The following is a 19,827-nucleotide window of genomic DNA, read 5'->3' on the forward strand; positions in this document are numbered from 1 at the left end:
ATTGAACAGATTGAATAACTGCTAGAGTTCTTTCAGCTTTGGTAGAAAAAAGAAAAAATGAACTAAAGTATCATAAAGTTATGAAAGCAGTAATCTTATAAACTGAGAAAAATAAGAAAAGAGATCAGTTACTCATAAAGGGATAAAGAAGGTAAAACCAAGCTTGGAATATGAGCGCCATGCAATTTTGTGGTTTGCAAATTTGTTAAAAGACAGGAAACAGAGAGTAGGATTAAATGGTCTGTTTTCTCAGTGGAAAAGGGTAAACAGTGGAGTGCCTCATGGATCTGTACTTAGACTGGTGCTTTTTAATATATTTATAAATTATCTGGAAAGGGGTACAAGTGAGGTGATCAAATTTGCAGATGACAAAAAATTATTTAGAATAGTTAAATCACAAGCGGACTGTGATAAATTGCAGTAGGACCTTGCAAGACTAGAAGATTGGCCGTCCATATAGTAGATGAAATTTAATGTGGACAAGTGCAAAGTGATGCATGTTGTAGTTACACGATGTTAAGTTCCGTCTTAGGAGCTACCACCCAGGAAAACAATCGGGGCAACATAGTGGATAATACATTGAAATCATAGGCTCAGTATACTGTGGTGGTCAAAAAAAGCAAACCGAATGTTAGAAATTATTAGGAAGGGAATGGCAAATAAAACAGAGGATATCATAATGCCTCTGTATCACTCCATAGTGAGACCATATCTTGAATACTACTTTGTAATTCTAGTCACCACATCTCAAAAAAGATATAGTTGCACTGGAGAAAGTATAACCAAAATGACTAAGGGCATGGAACAGCTCCCCTATGAAGAAAGGCTAAAGTGGTTAGGACTTTTCACCTTAGAGAAGAGTCAGCTGAGTGGGATATGATAGAAGTCTACAGCATCATGAAAGAACTTGAGTGGGTATGAGTGAATCTGTTATTTACTTTTTCAGATATTACAAGGACTAGGGGGCACATATAAAACAAATCAGAGAAAATTCTTTTTCACTCAATGCACAATTAAACTCTGGAATTCGTTACCAGAGGATGTGATTAAGGCAGTTAGTGTAGCTGGGTTTTAAAATATTTTGGATAAGTATCTGGAGGAGAAGTCCATAAATTGTTATTTATGGACTTGTTGCTAGCTTTAGTGATATTGGATCTATTTAATGTTTGTGTACGTGCCAGGTTCGTGTAGCCTGGTTTGGCCATTGTTGGAAACAGGATAATGGGCTTGATGGACCCTTGGTCTCATCCAGTTTGGCATTCTTATGTAATAAGGCCACACTTAACACAAGAAAAAAAGTATTTAATTTTCTTCATGGCACCCTGCCTGGGGCTGCTTCACAAGCACAAGTGAATTAACAAAATGAACAGTACATAATGAATACAATCATACAAAAAGAGGAAAAGGAATGGAGGAGTAGTGGTAGGTTAGTCTGAAAAGGTGTGGAAAATTAATCTGGACTGGAAACATTTAATGTGGAAGTATTTATTCCAGCGATAGTGTGGTAGAAGGAAGAAAGCCCAGAAGGGAGAGAAGGCCCGCATAATACAAGGGCTATTTAGAAGTGTAAGGACAGATTGGAGAAGACATGGAGCAGAATATCACTAAATAAGAGACAAACCAGATCAAGAATGTATCTGAAAATCTGGTTTGAAGAGAGAATGAGACCTGACAGGAAGATGGTGAAGTGAAGCAAGGAGAGAAGCAGTGTGAAAACACCCAGACAGCTAGCAGAGAAGTCTGACAGCAGAATTCTGGAGAAGCTCCAATGGGTGAAGAGACAACTAAAAAATATGTGGTATGAAAGAGCTACATTCAGGGCTCCTAGCAACACATAGCTCCTGATACTCCAGGTTATTGCCAAAATCCTGCAACCTTAATAATTTTGGTAGTTTTATATCAACTTATTTAAAAGAATAAAATAATTTGTTTATAGGGCTAACAAATATTTAAAGATACAAAAACTTTCAGGAAGGCAAAGGGTCACTTCATCAAGCAATGGCTGGACGTACTTAGTCATTCAGTTTGCATCTTTGAACATTAATTTGGCATCAAGAGGCCCATATTCAAAAGCATTTAGCCGGCTAACTCAGAAGTTAGCCGGATAAATGAATATTTGGGCACTTATTCAGCTAAATTCTAGCTGGCTAATAAGATAAGTAGCTAGAATTTATCCAGCTAAGTTGAAGGGCATGCCAGGTTGCAACTGGGAGGAGTTGAGTTAGCCAGCTAAGTCTGGTCAGGGCAAAGAGCTATCCTAAAGTTAGGTGGCTAACTCTAAGATAGTTGGCTGTATTCAATAGTGCAGTTTCACTATTGAATATACCTCCACTAGTAGCTGGATAAGTTTATCTAGTTAACGCTGCTAGCCACACTGGGTCTGAATATGGAACTCCAAATTTATCCAGCTATTTTGTTTTTTTTATTTCAACTAACATGATATTTTCTTTCTAGTTTCCATGACTTTCAAATCAATTCTCTGTGTTTATTTTCTTTTCCCCCTATTTTTTTTTCAGTCTTGCCTGGGGTTCCTTCACCTGTTGCATGGCAGCTTCTGTCACCACTCTGAACTCCTACACCAAGACAGTCATTGAGTTCAGGCACAAGCGCAAGATTTTTGAACAGGGTTTCCGAGAGGAGCAGACTTTCATAGACCAAGAGGCAATCAAATATTTCCGAGAGAGGTCAGTGCAATCAGTCTCCAGCTCAGTGGAAGTATTCGTAGACCCTACGGTTAACAGTGGAAAATCGGTGATAGCAACAGCTTCTGTGGACCTTAGTGACATGCCAGAGACACTTGGCGAAGAACAGTGTTAAAAAGATAATATATATATATATATATATAAAAAGAAAAAAAAAACGGACAAACTGGGACATTCCTGTTTTTGTGATCACCTTCTCCCCCCCCTCCCCCGTTACAATTCTCACATGTATAAAAAAAACAAACAAACCCTGAATACCGAGAAGAAACCAATTCCTCTGTCAGTGTCTGGTCAAATTTTCAAACCTTTTATAAGAGCGATGCTAATTTTTGACAAAGATCTCTTTAAATAAAGAAGGCAGAACTGTTGGGAATAAATTGTGAGTTGAAGCTTACATACCCAAATTGGAGACCAGTATCTAGAGAACAAGGACTGCAGCCTGTCCTTTAACAGCTGAAATGGGTGTTTTTCCTTAAACTGAACAATGAATACTAGCTACCTGGATTTCAGTTCTCCATCATTAACATGCCATTCTCCAAAGAGATTTTCATCCTGAAACTTTTTTCCATCATCAATAAAGATATATCTATGTATATTTATACTTTAAATGTGTACAGTGTGTGATTGTATCTGAAGAGTGTGTATGCAACTATATGTTTGGTTTTTCTCTTGCCACTGAAACAATTGTTGAAAGAGCATCTCTCTCACTGAGCAGGGGGATGGCTAAATGAGAAATGAATGTGTAGAGCATATATGCTGCTCGTAAGGACAGTATTCCTAGTCCTTTCCACAGATAAAAAAATGCATTTCAGTCACAGAAATTGGAGTTTTAAAAATTGCCAACCTGTCTGCGGGTATAAGAACACATCTCTACAATCTGCGTACTTCTCCCCGCAGACTGCAAAGGGGGTCTTGGAGGCAGGCAACTGAACACCACACAGTTCTGGTTACATAAAACTATGCACCTTCAGTGCCAACATATTACCCAGAGAGAAAGCAGGTGCAAATTTCAGGGGGGAGGTAAGTTTTGTTTGGGCTATAATCAAAATAAAGTAGCTGGGTACTTTTGCTTTTATGGTGCAAACCCCGCAGGTAAAATGCACCCACAAAATTTGCACCTAGTATAGGAAAATTAGTTCTTACTTGCTCATTTTAATTCCTGGAATACCACAGATCAGTCCTGAACGAGTGGGTTTTGCATCCCTATTTCTCTGTCTCCATCTGCCATCTGCTGGTAGGGATGCAAAACCCACTCATTTGGACTGATCTGGGGTATGAACAGGAAATACCCTTTTATGGTTCTTGCACCCACAGATATAGTAAAATAGAGAATCTACAGTGTTTGTCCATTAAATGAAGGTTGTAATCAGACCATGAGAGGAGCTTTATACCCTTCTGCATGGAAAAGACCAGAGTTAGAAAAATGTTGCCTTTATGCCCACACAGCGAGATCTGCCAAGTATTCTGTTTGCCACACACAGAAGGAATTCTGTTTCAAAAGATGCTAATTTGGCTCCTAATACTGCTCTGTAGGCCATTTGATTTGACATAACCAGTGTGAATGTTGGACGCTGCCAATGCGATGTCACCAAACACCATCAAAACAGCTAACTCTGTGGCAGAGATCAAATCTAATTGGCATAGTCTGCTGCATCACAACAAACCAACTGCAGAGCAGTGTGCATACGTTTTTAAAGATGAAATTACTTACTGATAATTTCTTTTCCTTGAATAAAGTCAGACCAATCCAGACTAAATGGTTATGCACACCAATCAGAGAAGGAGACAGATCAGAGGCTCACTGATGCCACTCCTTATATGCATTCAAGCTGACACCAGCCTGCCAGTATTTCTGTAACAAGCTAGCTGTGGATAACTAACACTGTCAACGTCGTCATATCAGATTTCTGCTCTTTGTTTTATCCAGTGGCGTTCCAGAAGAATCAGGAAACAAATGAAAGAAGAGTTTCCAAACATCTACTCACCTGCAGTGAAATATAAACATTAACTATATTTCTTGACTATGCTCACTTGCTGCAAAAATAAATAAATAAATAAAATAAAATAAGTCTTCTCTATTGTAGAAGGAAGAATTACTCTGACAATAGCAGCAGCAGCAGCATATGGAGGGTCCTGGACTGATCTGACTGTATTCAAGGAAAGGAAATTATCAGGTAAGAAGTAATTTCACCTTCCTCTTCATCCAGCCAGACCAGTCCAGACTAATGGGATGGATGCAAGCTACTTTCTGATAGGGCAGGATGCTGCCCAAGCCCCTTGCAAAACGGCTGAGTAGAAGGAAGCATCCTCTCTAGCTCTGATATCTAGGCGGTAATGCTTACAGAAATTATATAAAAAAATAAAATAAATAAATCACGTCGCCGCTTTACATATCTCCAGAGAAACTAACTGCAACCTTGCCCATGAATGCGCCTGCATTCATGTGGAGTGAGCCTTTTCTTGCTTCCGCAGTGGAGTACCCCATCATGCAACTGTAACGCTAGAGGCTTCACTTCCCTTGTGTACTCTACTGTACAGGCCAATTATATTATCTGATCTTCTAAAGGCACTCTTGACCTTGAGATATCATAGACTATGTCTCCATACGTTCAGGGGATAGAGAAATGTATAGTCCTTACAATCTGTCTATTAAAAGGCAAGGAAACAGATAAGATGAAATTCTGAGACAATCTTTGAAAGAAAGGAGGAAACTGTATGAATATGAACCCTGACCCTCCTAATTGAGAGAAATGGTTCCCTACAAGAAAGATACTCAGATATCCTCCAAGCCAAACAAATTGCAACCAGTAAGATTGTATTCAAGGTCAGCAAAGCAGAGAAATAGATTTAAGAGGCATGAACTGAGATCCTGCCATAAAGAATAAAAACAAATTCAGATCCTAGAGTGGGACTGGAACTTGAAGCAGAGGCCTAATATTCTTCACTCCTCTCAAGAAACGAGGCACATCTGGATGAGAAGCTAGTAATCTACCTAGAATATGCCCCCTATAATAAGAGAGAGCCCCCACCTGCTCCTTCAAAGTGTTAACAGCCAAGCCCTTAAGAGTGTCAAAAGAAATCCAAAATCACAGGAACCAATGCTGTCCCACATGCATACTGACAGCCAGTGCAACAATCCTCAAATACTCTCCATATATAGACATAAGCCAAGGAAGTGGAAAATTTCCTAGTTTCAAGAGCGTAATCACCAGAGCCTAAGAATAACCTCTCTTCACTAGATGTGTCCTCTCAATAGCCAAACTGCACTTAGGGAAAATAAGACCATTGTAGAAAGATTAGATGAATTTTTGCTTCTATGTAAACTAATGATGATGTTGGAGATATCGGTTCTAGAGATGAATTTCACGGGTGATGAGTCAGATGAACTGAATCAAATTACAGTGAACCTGGAAGATGTAGTAAGCCAGATTGACAAACTAAAGAGTAGCAAGTCATCTGGACTGGATGGTATGCATCTGAGAGTTCTGAAGGAACTCAAAATTAAAATTTCAGATTTATTAGTTAAAATTTGTAACCTATAATTAAAATAATCCATTGTACCTGAATACTGGAGGGTGGCCAATGTAACCCCAATATTTAAAAAGGACTCTAGGGGTGAATCGGGAAACTATAGACTAGTGAGCATGACTTCAATGCCAGGAAAAATAGTGGAAACCATTCTAAAGATCAAAATCACAGAGCATATAGAAAAAAATGGTTTAAGAACACAGCCAGCATGCATTTCCCCAAGGAAATTCTTGCATCACAAAGCTGCCAGACTTCAGTCTAACCCCCAAACCTCAAAGACTCACCAGCGAAGTGGAAAAATTGTCCCAGGAGCTCCAAAGCTCTGTAGCTGCACTGCCATGGCCAGCACCACTAAAGCAGGCCCTCCAACTGCTCTCTTTTTTTTTTTGGTACTTTATTGACCCAGCCTCCAAAGCAAGGAAAACAAACTTTAAAGGAATAGCCAAAAGAGGGAAGCAGCAAGGAGAGGAGGATGAGGGTGGGGGAGGGGATGGGAGCAAAGGGCACCCCCAACGCCCTTGGTTCCAAATCACTCAGAGGGAGGGAGCTTAATGCTTTCACCCTTGTAGTATGTATCCCAGATTAATTTTTGTTTTCTTTTTATCTACGGACCCCGCTCAACGGGGGTGGGGGGGGGGGGGGGGGAGAACGACAGTGGCCTAGTCATTCACCCCAGGAGCACTAACAAGCCTTCCCTATTCCGCCTACCAGACCTGAATCAACAGCACAGGATTGCTTGCCTACCACCTGCTGGAGATAGAGAATACAGACAGGATGCATATAAGGAGTGCATCAGTGAGCCTATTGATCTTGGTCTCTATCTGCTGGTTGGTGTGTATAACTTGTCTGGTCTGGTCTGACTGGATGAAGAGGAAATACAAAATGTGTGATGTCTTAATTTTGTATTAGCTTTTGAACGGAGCAGGCAAGATCACATGCTGCTTAAGATGTCTCTTGTTTAAACAACTGCATTCCTTTTGCTTCAACCTGGGGGAAATTTGCAGAGTTTTTTTCTTCATTCATGCCTTTAATCCTGCCACAGGGGAAAGTCAGTGAGGGTACATCCCATTTCCCTCAACATTCCTTCATGTGTGCCTGTTAGTGCTGTGGAGCAAGCAGATTTAAGTTTTACCATAAACCATGTATAAAAAGGATAGGCCTGAATCTCCCCACTACACAACATAAGCCCCTTTTCATTGGCTTGCCCTAGAACAATAACACACTTGTATTTCAAAACTATTTTATTAATAATTGTGAAACTATTATACAGAAGGAACGCCCAAGTTAAAATCTATATTAAAGTGAAAAGGCTTTTTTTCTTTTCTTTTTTTTTTTTTTTTTTTTTTTACAGAACAGTATGTAAAATATACAATTATTGCAACAAAAATACATACTTAGGAACATCATTATCCTGAGTATAGTTAGGTTGTGTGATCTATGTCCAGAATAAGCATCCTAATGCCTGGTCAGAAAGAAAGACCATGTACTGGGATATTGTAGAATGTGTCTTTATACATTATCAATAATTTATTATGTCTTTCCACATCAATAATAATCTTTGTAGGAGCCTTCACTGTAAACCGCAGTTACATGCAGCTACCTTTCCTTTAACTTGAGGTTAAAAAAAATAAAAAAGTCTCAGGCTAGTGTTTCTCATTCTCTTATCTCAAGTGCATAGCTGCTCTAGAAGCAAAATTTACCTGCGCTTCCGAGTCAGGTATTCCATCCACCCATGCTCTGTTTAAGTCGCTGCAGTTATCCGACAAGAACCAATCAGGTAACACAGAGCAGATCCAGGCTGCTTTCAGAGAGCATGAATGCTGCTGTAAACAGGCCTACACATTTAGCCTCACATTCAGAGCCAGGTAATTGGGGGGCAGTCTCTCATGGCTCATTTTGGATGCATATATGTGGAAACAAAGCAGGCAGACTAACAGCAGAAATAGTTAATAGCAATGTGACGTTTCTTTTTTTGTTTGCTGCTCCTTTAAAAGGCACAATGAAACTCAATAAATAAGTCATGAAAAAGATATGGCTACCACACAGGAGCCCATCAAATACCAGGGAAAAATACATATATACATATAAAATATTCAATCCCGAAACATTTGCCATCAACTATATTTCAACAACTGAAAAGCAGAACAGCTTTCCATCATTCTGCAGTCCCATGTAAAACTAATAGGGTCAAATTAAAAAGCCTTTTGCTTTGTTAACTGTATGTTTTTGTATAATGAGGAAGATCACCTCATGCAAATTATCTTTTACCAACTGAGCACTGCGAGGAGGGATCCGACAGGCAAGTAAATGAATACTCCTTTTTGTAGGTCCATTTAGCCAAAGGAAGATTTAGATTAGAATTATCGGACTGAAAACTGGTGATTTCCATATACATCCATTCTGTTTAAATGCCAGTAATCTGTATCGATGGGAGTCCAACCCAGGACAATACTGCACCATTACCGATATAGAACTAGCTGCTTAATGGACTGGAGAACCCTAAGTGAGTACCAGCAGAAGTCCCCATAATGTGTGTGAATCCAAAAGGGAGGCAGCCTTTCCACATTATGGGCTAAGCAGTACACTTTAAGCTCAATAAATAAAACGTCCTTTAAGAAAAATAGAAAGGTTTATAATCACTGTATCACAACATACAAACACAGTAGTGGCTTATTCGGAAGTGCAATAAATAGTGTTTCTGTCTGTGCCAGATTTGGTTTGGAACAGAGCTTGTAAAGATGCCAGTGGGTCAGTATCTTCTCCTCCTCATTATTTCTTTATCAGTTATGCAAGTTTTTGGACGCAAAGCTGTTTGGAAAGAAAATAGGTAGACACATAAAACATAGAAGTGTAAAGCCCTACCCACCCCAGAAGGCACATCCCACCTATGCCAAGACGTCTGGAGGAAAGTCTATAGATTAAGCCCCGCTGTGCTATTTGGCTTTGTAGGGTTCACCACCCTGGCAGCAACCAATCTTCCATCTTTCCTGAATCTTGAATTCAGCACCTCCACAGCATGCCCAAATTCTACAGGCCTCCGTCTGATATGAGACCCTAACATTACTCTTTTTCTGGTAGAGAGTTTGACTGGAATTCAGTCCCTCAGCTTTGCTTTAAGTCCTTATCTTCAGTACTCACCTTCTGGCAGGCCCTAATACTGAAATCAACAATACAAGCTATATTGCTCAAAATATCCATGCACCTCTAATTATAGCCACAACTGCTCCTTTTAACATCTCCTTCCGGGAGTTCAACTCTTACATTTTGCACATTACATTGATGGCTTTCAGGATACAATGTGATACTGCTGTGTTGCTCCTTGTCAAAACTCATGCAGGTATCTTTAGTTTCTTAGAATAATTATAGTGGGAATAGGAAGTAGAAGTTTTGAAAAATATTAAATACCAATATCCCCTCATTAATGAAATAACACAATCAAAATGAAATAAAATAAATTAAAAATGTATTTGCCTTAACTTTCAACTGAATTATCTCCATTTTTATCCGTGTACTTTTGCTTTAATGTGTTCTACAACAGGTGAGTTTCCTCTTTTAAGCACTACTATGAAGTTGATATTTAGTGCCATGTGTCTGGCTAAGTTCAGACTTAGCTGGACAAACTGAAGGATTTGAACATTCCCACTAGCTGACTGACTATCTCCAAATTATTTGGCTAAGTAGTTAGCTACATAAATCAGATAACTTGGAAGCATTTCAGGGTCATTTTTGGGTGAAGCTAAGTTAGCCAGATAAGGTATGAAGTCTATGTATGTACGTGTGTGTTTCTCCAACAGAAAAATACACACTAGTTGAAACCCACTGACATTTCTGGAGGCTCCTATTTACTGTCCTCCCCTACACGATCCCAGCACTCCCTTGTTCCCTTCTCAACTATAATACTTCCTTCCCTTCTCCTCAGCATACACTGATCATTCCCCCCCGCCCACCCCCTCCCCAGTCCACTCTCTCTGCCTGAGCCCTTGTCCAGTATGGCTCCAGCACATTCCCAATCACTCTACACAACCCGATGCCAGCACACTGCTCATCCCCATTCCCCAGCCCAGACCCAGCACAATCTGACCCTTCGCTCTCTAGCTTAACCCCAGCATACCCTGATCCTCTGGCTCCAGCCCAAACCCAGAACTGCCTTTTACCTCCGCAGCCTGAGCCCAACACATCTTAAACCCCTACCCCATCTCAACACAAGCGCTCCACTCTATCTCCCCAGCACTTCTTTCACCTTCCCCAGCTTGACCTCCACCACATCTGCTCACCTCCCCTCCCTAAACTGAGGGCAGCACACTTTGACCCGGCCCCCCAGCTCAACATCAACACATTCTGACCCCTTCTTCCCCATTTTAACCCCACCACAGTGGCTACCCCCTCCCCAGCTTGATCCCAGCACACTTCACCCTCCCCCCCCCCTCCCTAGCTGGACTCTAGCACAAATGGTACCCTCCCTCCCCAGTTTGACCCTAACATACTTAACACCCTCTTCCCAGCTCAAGCCTGGCACCCCTTCCCCTCACTAGCCTAACCCAAGTGTACGGCGCCAGCCCAACCCCTGTACACACTGACCCCCAGTTCAATCACAGCACTTCCTTTTCCCCTGCCCAGATTGGGCCTCCAGCACATTTCTGATCCTCTCCCTATCCTGACCCCCTCCCCCCTGCCTGGATCCAACACACTGCTGATACGCCCTAACACTCCCAACCCCCCTTTCAGTTCCCAAAAGGGAAGACACAGCAAACAGGAAAAAAAAAACTCTTGAAAAGACAAATAAAAGTAATCCAGGCCTCTCATCTACAAAACCTGATTCAGCCAAGGCCCCCTCCCATCCCAGCCCTTACCCCATCATGGAACAGAAGTTATCCCCTGTTGCTCCTGCTTTGTAAAATTGCCACTGGTGAACCAGAGGTCAGTGGCATAATACTGTACAGCAGATTCTATCATACGACATCATGGCGCTGGCATTCAGGCTGACCGGCAGCCATTTTGCAAAGCCAGAGGGGCAAGCATGCAGGGAAAGGCTCCTGCCCCTGGAAGCTATGCCAAACTGCAGTTTGCTACATCACAGGATGGAGAGCGATCCAAGAGGGGAGTCCTGAAGGCAAAGAGGGTCTTTTAGTAAAGCAAGCTCGGTTGGCGGGGGGGGTCGAGGGAGCCTAGAATCCTGACCCATTTTTCCCCCTTCTTTAAAATGTTTAGGATTTGGTGGGGAGCTCATGTACTCTATCATTTCCCCATCTAGGGGGCTTTCGGTCATGCAGGCTCACTGGGTGGTGGTCCTGGACCCTATATCTGTATATATATATTTTTTTTTTTAAATGTTCTAATTCGGTGGTTAGTGGCTGGTGGGAAGCGCATGCACATCCCATCAATTGCCGACAAACACCAATATCATATAGTGAAATTTAAAAAGGGGATAAAACAAGCTTAAAAGCAGAAAAGATTTTACAAAATGTAAATAAGAAGATTCTTGATTAATGTATTTACCCTGCTCCTAGAAAGAGACCTGTCAAAATTCAAAGCATGGCTCTGCACTTTGTCAAATGACAACTGGAATCTGAGTTGGCTGCAGCACCTTTTATTGGACCAACAACAAGATAAAAAAAAAAAAAAGATGTCCTACATAGGCAAAGAAGGGACCTGCTTGGTCTTGGGAGCTCGACAACAAAACTTTTACATCACCTCTACGGCATCACATACATTAATACTCAAACTATCCCATGCTTTACATGTTTGGGAGTTAACATTCTTAACCAACCTGGGTCAGCGGTTTGTTTCTTCTTGGAATATGCAACGATTTTATTTTCATTCATCATTCTTACATCCTGATCTTCTACATGATTACTACAGGATCAAACGGGAAAAGAAATTAGTACAAGAGACAGCATTACCCATAGGAAATGAAGAATCTGCTAGTGGAATGTTAATTGCCATTTGATAAAGGAAATAAAGTAATGAATGAAATTGTTCTTCTTTCTCCTAGCAGTGTGCTAGATTGCCTAACTTTTGTTTATTACTGTTACATCATTTGTTGCCTCTGCTTTACACTGCAAATATGGCTTCCATACATTTCCTTCAATTTTTCTCTCTTTGCTCAGCAGCTACCTCCTACTTCTTGGATTTCCAGCCCAACTGGAACTTGCATTAAGTGGGGCTATAGCTCCCAAGAGGCTTCACTCTTAGCTACCCAAGGATTCTTCCCCATTGTGTTCTCTCTCTCTCTCCACCCTCTCATCTGATTCAGTCAGTGCAGAAATAGCCCCCTGGTTGAGAGGTACAGATTATTCCTCCTTCTGGAGCCCGGTGCAAGTACACCCATAAGCCAATCTGTAAATGTTGCAGTTGAGTGATGGTTGGGACTCTCTTTCAGAGACTATAAATGCTGCTTTGGAAGCATCTCTTGGTTCTCAGTACTGGCAGGAGGAGTAGGAGCCAGTACTGGGAATCAAACCTAGATTTCCTTCTAGATAACTCCCTAATACTGCTGCTGAACCTTCAGGCTAACTCCAGGTACATAATGGTACGAATTACTGTGAATACTTCTGTGGTTGGCTACCAGAAGAGGCATTAACACTTTTTAAACAAGTATTGTAGTATGGCACAAAGTCTGTGGTCAACTGACACCAGAAAGGCTTAGCTGGCTATTAGTTTTCAGCAGTAGATGGCCCCAGGACTATCAACCAGACACTGTTAACATCAGAACCATCTGCTGTGTAACTGCCATCTGCTCAGCTATTGTCAGTGTTCGGACTTCACTGTTGTCTGAAATAGAACTGCTTCAGACAGATTACACATTACAACATCAAGATAGCATTTCATGGTGTACAGGGAATATAAAATTGCCTACTTTTAATGAGCGTTCGTTGATCATAACAGTTAAATAGAGACACACATACAGGCCATGTGATCTGTACTGTCATCTAGATAGTTCCAAAAAATATTTCCAAACATGCAGGGAAAGGACCCACACAACCATCATATTAACTGCCATCCAGATAACAATTAATAAGAGATAAAAAAATTGATAAAGAACAATTTCCAAAGGAAAGGAGAATAAGTTATATGATGCCATGTAACTACTGTCAGAGAAAGTGACTATGGAAAGTCATGGCCATGACAGAGGCAGTTAGTGCTGCCTCTACTAGAGGCCAAGCAGATTAGCTGTATTCCACACTCTTCCCTTCTGACTACACCTGACTGAAATTCCGTATATTTGCCCTGATGGACATACTGAGGAAACATTTGAATGTCAGTCCATAGGGTATACAAGTAGCTAGCCATGTAGCTTTGGTAGACTGTTATACAGGAAATGAGAACAGCATTCTAGTAAAATCTTCTCAAGGAAGTTAAGTCTCAGATTCATAGCCTAGTAGGACAGAAGCATGAAGCTTAGGATTCATAGCCTTCATCAGAGCCAACTTTGATCATCACATTCTCAGAGCTGATTGAACACAGTGCTTCATTTCCAAGAGCTTATTGTCTGGTTACAGTGAGCATGGCTGTTCCCAGTAACTTAACACTGCATCTGAAGGGAGACTGTTGACAGATACTATCAACTCCTTAGAGGAATCTACAAATTTCAGGAAACCAAGGGGTGGTGCCCTGAGTTCTTCTGATACCATCTTTTGAACAAAGAAGGTGAAGAAAATGTCCTCAGATAGAGAATATGGCACAGGAGATGGCTCTTAAGGGAGGCCTGGATCAGAAACCCTTTCAGAACTCAGATCTAGGTCAATAGGATTCAGAGATTTCTAAATCCTCTATAGCCTCAGATTCACACACTGAAGCACCAAAGGACTGTTTCCACAGACTCCCAGTATCTTTTTCCTAAGTCAGTTTGGAATGGACAACAGATGGATCAGTAAGGAAGGCCCAAATGACTCAAAGTGATATCCTAGAACAGATGTCCCATTCAGAGATATGACTTTTCCCAAGACAATGGCAACACTAAGGTAATGATCTGCGATAGACATCCTATAGGAACATTGGGAGCATCTCGAAGTTTTTGGCCTGCTTCATGGACAAAAAAGAATATGAAGATAATTTTCAATAGTGCATGCAAGTCATCATGTAAAATTGGTGCGTTAAGGCTGTATTTTAAAAACTGCGAGGTGGCAGTTGCAGAATTTTAAAAAATACTATGTATCTTCGCCCTGAAAGTATGCACGTGTCAGTACGCACTCTTTTTTAATGCAGAGATCCGTAAAATTTGTGCACCTGTTTTATAAAAGTACACATATATATTTTCCATAGGAAATCATTGAAATGTGTGTGTGTAGTAACCCTCAGTTCATGTGTGCAGGCAGGTATTTTATAACATGTGTGCGCACTCCGCTTATGAAAATGCTTGTGCACATCCTTTTAATCACCAGTTCACGGACACCTTTACCACTTCACCCTGACCTTACATCCAAAAACTGCAAACAAATGCATTTCATTTCTGCACCTCGAATAGCAGGTAGGAAAACCTGCGTATAAATTGCACCTACACCACTTGACTTGTGAACTTCCAAACTTCACCCCGGAACTTTTTTTTTTTTGTAATTACATAGAAATATACGTGTACTTCTGACTTTTGGAAGATCTGTTTACCATGCATAAGGGCTACATACGCACGCATATTCTGATTTTATGTGCACAACCCCCGCATAATCTTTGAATATTGATCCCTACATGTTCAGTGAAGCACAAGGCCTACTGCAATCAGCACATAAAACAATGAAGGAAACTTTGAAAAGAGCCATAATACATATCTAGAGAAGCTACAAGGAAAAAAACCCCATTAGTTTTGCAACATAGTGCAAAAAGAGCATGAAAAGAACTGAAACAATCCAGCAAAACACTCCTCAGATGACAGACAAAATTGAAATGGAGTAGCATTTAGTGGAATGTCATGGGGGAAGGTTCCTCCTTCCCATGCATTCTCTAAAGCCTTTACTGGGAACTTCCTAGACATTTTTCAGACAATACTTACAACCCATATGCGTGCCTCCATTGAGGCTGCTTGCTATTAGAGAACTAGAGTACAGTTTCTTTGCAAATACCATGATAGGTAAATCCCTTGACATTTTATGAGGTTCAAATTACCTTAACCTCTTGCTGCATTTTAAAGCTTGATAATTTGTTTACCTACCTAACAACTGTATTCTTTTCTCTGTGGGAAATTCTCTCATCATTGGTAAATAAGATGCTATGATAAGGGACCACAGGGTCACACGTTGGTAAGATTCCATGCACTATGTGGCTCACAATGTCTAGGATTCCATTATACACAAGCAAGTCATCTACCAGAAGCTAAAGATAACAAAAAAAAATTGATAAATATCAATTAATTAAATTTAAGGGCAATAACAGTCGCCAGTAATTTTACTATCCAAAATAAGACAAATAAAAACAGACTTGTCACAAACCCTATAAACAGCATTGTTTGATTTTGCATCAATTTAGTGAGGACATGAATGCACTTTCTAAAACTGCAAATGGCTAAAATGTACAATTTCCTTTTCTCCTATCGCTCATTTCCTCATCAATCTGCTTTCTTGATAATTGTCCAAGAAACCATAAAAGATCGTATATTTACAGGAGATTGAGTTGTGGAAAGGAAAATTGGTTCTTACTTGCTAATTTTCGTTCCTGTAGTACCACAGATGGGTCCAGACTCCTGGGTTTTGCCTCCCTTCCAGCAGATGGAGACAGAGAACGGTTTACCGATACTGCTACTTATCCACACGTGCCACCTGCATTTCCTCAGTATTAGTCTGTACCCAAGCCAAAAGAAAACCCAAGCAAACACAAATTTATTCAAAATTTTAAAAACTCTCAACTAATTAATGTTATTTAAACAATCCTGTTTATACAAACAGACTGAGCAGACAACTCTCCCTCTCTACCAAATGGGAAGATTCTGGACTGATCTTTGGTACTACAGGAATGAAAATTAGCAGGTAAGAACCAATTTTTCTTTCCCTGTACGTACGTACCCAGATCAGTCCAGACTCCTGGGATGTACCAAAACTCCCTACTCAGGGTGGGACCTGGAGAGTTCTGCTCGCAGAACACTTTTGCCAAAAGACGAGGTACCCGTGTCCCCCACATCCAGCCGATTGTGCTTGCAAAGTATGCAACAACTTCCACATCGCCGCTTTGCAAATCTCTTGCGGAGAAACTAGTTGAGCCTCCACCCACGAGGCCACCTGAGAATGTGTAGAATGAGCATGCAAGCCCTCAGGAACCGGATGACCCTTAGTAATGAAAGTGAATCCAATAGCTCCCTTACAGGCCGATACAGTACAGGGCGCTCTGACGGAGCGCACTGTTAGCCTGGTCTTGGACGCGCGTTTTCCCTTACCCCTTATTCAGTAAGGGGAGGAAAACGCGCGTCCAACCCGCGGCACATTTTACTTTCAGAAATTGGCGCCGACCCAAAAGGTTGGCACTAATTTCTTCTGGCACCGGGAAAGTGCACCCTCCGACTTAATATCATGGCGATATTAAGTCGGAGGTCCCGAAGAGTAAAAAAAAGGCAAAAAAAAAATAAATTTGAATTTGGCCCACGGCTGTCGGGCCGAAAACCGGATGCTCAATTTTGCCGGCGTCCAGTTTCCGAGCCCGTGGCTGTCAGCGGGCTCGAGAAAAGATGCAGGCAAAATTGAGCGTCTGCTGTCAAACTCGCTGACAGCCGCTGCTCCTGTCAAAAAGGAGGCGCTAGGGATGTGCTAGTGTCCCTAGCGCCTCCTTTTGCCCAGATCTACCGCCAGGCCTCATTTAAATACTGCATCGCGCGCACCGGCGAGTGGCCGGTGCATTCGCCCGCTCTCCCGCGGACTTTACTGTATCGGCCTTTTAGTAATGTAAGTGAATCCAATAGCTCCCTTAAGCCATTGTGCAATAGTAGTCTTAGATGCCTTCAAACCTCTTTTTGGCCCGCTCCACAGAACAAAGAGATGATCAGACTGTCTGAAGTCATTAGTCACCTTGAGATCTCTCAACAACGCTCTCCTCACATCTAACAACTTGAGCTCCCTTACATGAGGAGCGGAGGGATCCACCTCAGGAAAAGTCAGAAGCTCCACTGACTGATTTATGTGAAACGTGGACACTACCTTAAAAATGAAGGTACTGTTCGCAGCAAAACCCCCCCGAATCCAAAATCTGAAGGAATGGATCACGGCAAGATAAAGCCTGCAACTCAGAAATTCGAGCCGAACATACAGCCACCAGAAAAACCACTTTAAGAGTCAAGTCCTTAAGGGTAGCTCTTCTAATCTGTTTAAAAGGAGCCTCACACAACCCTCTAAGGACCAGATTAAGATTCCAAGATGGACAAACTTTCTGCACTGGCGGATGTAAATTTTTCATCCCTCAAAGGAATTGAACCATATCTGGATGATCTGATAAAGTAGAGCCTTCCATTTTGCCCTGAAGACAACCCAGAGCTGCCACCTGGACCTTAAGAGAGGTCAGAGACAACCCTTTGACCAAGCCTTCTTGCAGAAAAATTAAAATGTCCGATACTGAAGATTTGAGAGGCTGAACTGCCTTAGAGCAACACTAGAACTCAAAAACCTTCCATACCCTCACATACGAAAGATTAGTAGATGTTCTCCTAGCTTGTAACAATGTAGAAATGACCGACTCGGGATAACCCTTACGTCTCAAACGCGGCCTCTCAAAAGCGATGCCGCTAGGCAAAAGCAAACGGCCTGGTCTGAAAATATGGATCCCTGACGAAGAAGGCCCACTAGATGACTGAAGCAAATCAGGCCGTCCTCTGCCAAGTTGATTAGATCCACAAACCATGGGCAACATGGCCACTCTGGAGCCACTAACTGCACCTCACCTTGATGCTTCTCTATGAGCTGCAACCCTTTGCCACAAGTGGCCAAGGAGGAAAAACAAAGCAGAACCTCCCGAGGCCAAGACACTACTAAAGCATCGATGCCCTCAGCTCCGAGCTCCCTTCTCAGACTGAAAAACCAAAATGTCTTGGTATTTTGATGAGTCGCCATTAGATCCACATGAGGAGAGCCCCACCTTTCATGAAAGAGCTGCATTGCCGACTCCAATTCCCACTCACCTGGATGCAATATCAAATAATCCGCTTGAACGTTTTCATCCCCATTGATGTGTGACAGCGCTGTCCTCTCCTGGTGTTGCTCCACCCAAAGAGCCTCCTGGGCTACTGCCTGATTCTTGGTTCTGCCCTGCCGATTTATGTGAGCTACTGTTGTCACATTGTCTGACAGGACCTGCACCGAACAACCTCTCACAAATAGCAGAAAAGCCTGTAAGGCTAAGCGGACCGCCCTGGACTCTAACCAATTAATAGACCATGCAGACTCTTTCATGGACCAGTAACCTTGAGCCGACTGATGCTGACAAACTGCTCCCCAACCAGAGAGACTGGCATCTGTAGTAACTACCACCCAAACCAGGACTTCAAGGTTTATCCCACGAAGGATATTGGGAGTTAGAAGCCACCAGGACAGACTTCCCTGCACGACTCCCTTGAGCAGCAAAGAAAGATAAAACTCCTCCAAGACCAGGTTTCCACTGCACCAAGAGCCTTCTGCAAGGGTCCCATATGAGCAAATGCCCACGACACCAAATCCAGAGTCAAAGCCATAGAACCCAGAACCTGCAAACAGTCCCAGACCTTGGGCATAGTCAACCCTAACAAGCGCTGACTTTGCCCTTGCAGCTTCCGAACATGCTCCTCCGAAAGGAAGACCTTGCTTATCAGAGTGTCGAATTGAGCTCCCAAATACTCCAGGGAATGTGACTGCTGTAGAAGACTATCAATATTCGAGTCACTCAGCTGGATGGTGAATTTGGCAAACTTCTGAAACAACTGGTGACAAAGAACCTCAGACTTCATCCTGATAAGCCAGTCATGTGTCCAGATAAGGATGCACCAGAACTCCTTCCTGATGCAATGCTGCTGCTGCCACCCACCACCACCTTAGTGAAGGTGCCTGGAGCTGTGGCTAACCTGAAACTGGAAATGTTGATCCAGAATCCTAAACCACAGAAAACGCTGAGAGTCTGGCCAAATGGGAATGTGCAGATATGCCTCCATTAGATCCAGAGATGCCAGAAATTTTCCCTTGCGAACCGCTGCAATAACCGATCTCAGTGTCTTCAGACTGCAGAACTGCAGGTTTTGCACTGTCTACCATCTGCTGGAGACAGAGAAATATTGAGGAATTGCAGGTGGCACACATGGTTAAGTAGCAGTATCAGTAAAACTTTCTCTGTCTCCATCTGCTGGAAGGGAGGCAAAACCCAGGAGTCTGGACTGATCTGGGTACTTACAGGGAACTAAGAAATCATCGCCAAGTGCCTGCAAACAGAGGACAATATGCCTTACACATTCTCAGCCTGGACTAGTTAAGTTATATAAAACTTTTCATAATACTGATTAATTAAAAAAGGAATTAAAATATATTGTTGCCTCAATAAAATGATTATCAATGGGGGCCAGATTCACTAAGATGTTTCTCATATTTGTGCCCTACGTGCTAAAGATTTTCTCCCATTTTGCATCTATTGAAAAAAATATTTAGTATATAGGACCCTTAGGGTCCAA

General features: G+C 41.9%; 2 protein-coding genes across 8 annotated transcripts in view; one reads left to right on the forward strand and one right to left on the reverse strand.

The window, feature by feature from the left end:
- The window catches only part of GSG1L (GSG1 like), a 185,760-nt gene extending 182,463 nt beyond the window's left edge, over positions 1-3,297 (forward strand). The window contains exon 5 of one of the 2 annotated variants that reach the window (XM_029577341.1): positions 2,517-3,297. In XM_029577341.1, the coding sequence (XP_029433201.1) occupies positions 2,517-2,817 (301 nt within the window). In that variant the 3' untranslated portion in view covers positions 2,818-3,297. The remainder of the gene's footprint in view (positions 1-2,516) is intronic. The other variant, XM_029577342.1, reaches the window with a different exon arrangement.
- Positions 3,298-7,526: 4,229 nt separating this feature from the next.
- The window catches only part of KIAA0556 (KIAA0556 ortholog), a 152,106-nt gene continuing 139,805 nt past the window's right edge, over positions 7,527-19,827 (reverse strand). For all 6 annotated transcript variants that reach the window (XM_029576639.1, XM_029576637.1, XM_029576635.1 and 3 more), the window contains 3 exons: positions 15,373-15,533; positions 11,998-12,083; positions 7,527-9,038 (listed from right to left, as the gene is read on the reverse strand). In XM_029576639.1, the coding sequence (XP_029432499.1) occupies positions 8,980-9,038; positions 11,998-12,083; positions 15,373-15,533 (306 nt within the window). In that variant the 3' untranslated portion in view covers positions 7,527-8,979. The remainder of the gene's footprint in view (positions 9,039-11,997; positions 12,084-15,372; positions 15,534-19,827) is intronic.

Source organism: Rhinatrema bivittatum, chromosome 14 (assembly GCF_901001135.1).
Source record: "Rhinatrema bivittatum chromosome 14, aRhiBiv1.1, whole genome shotgun sequence".
Taxonomy (NCBI): Eukaryota; Metazoa; Chordata; class Amphibia; order Gymnophiona; family Rhinatrematidae; genus Rhinatrema; species Rhinatrema bivittatum.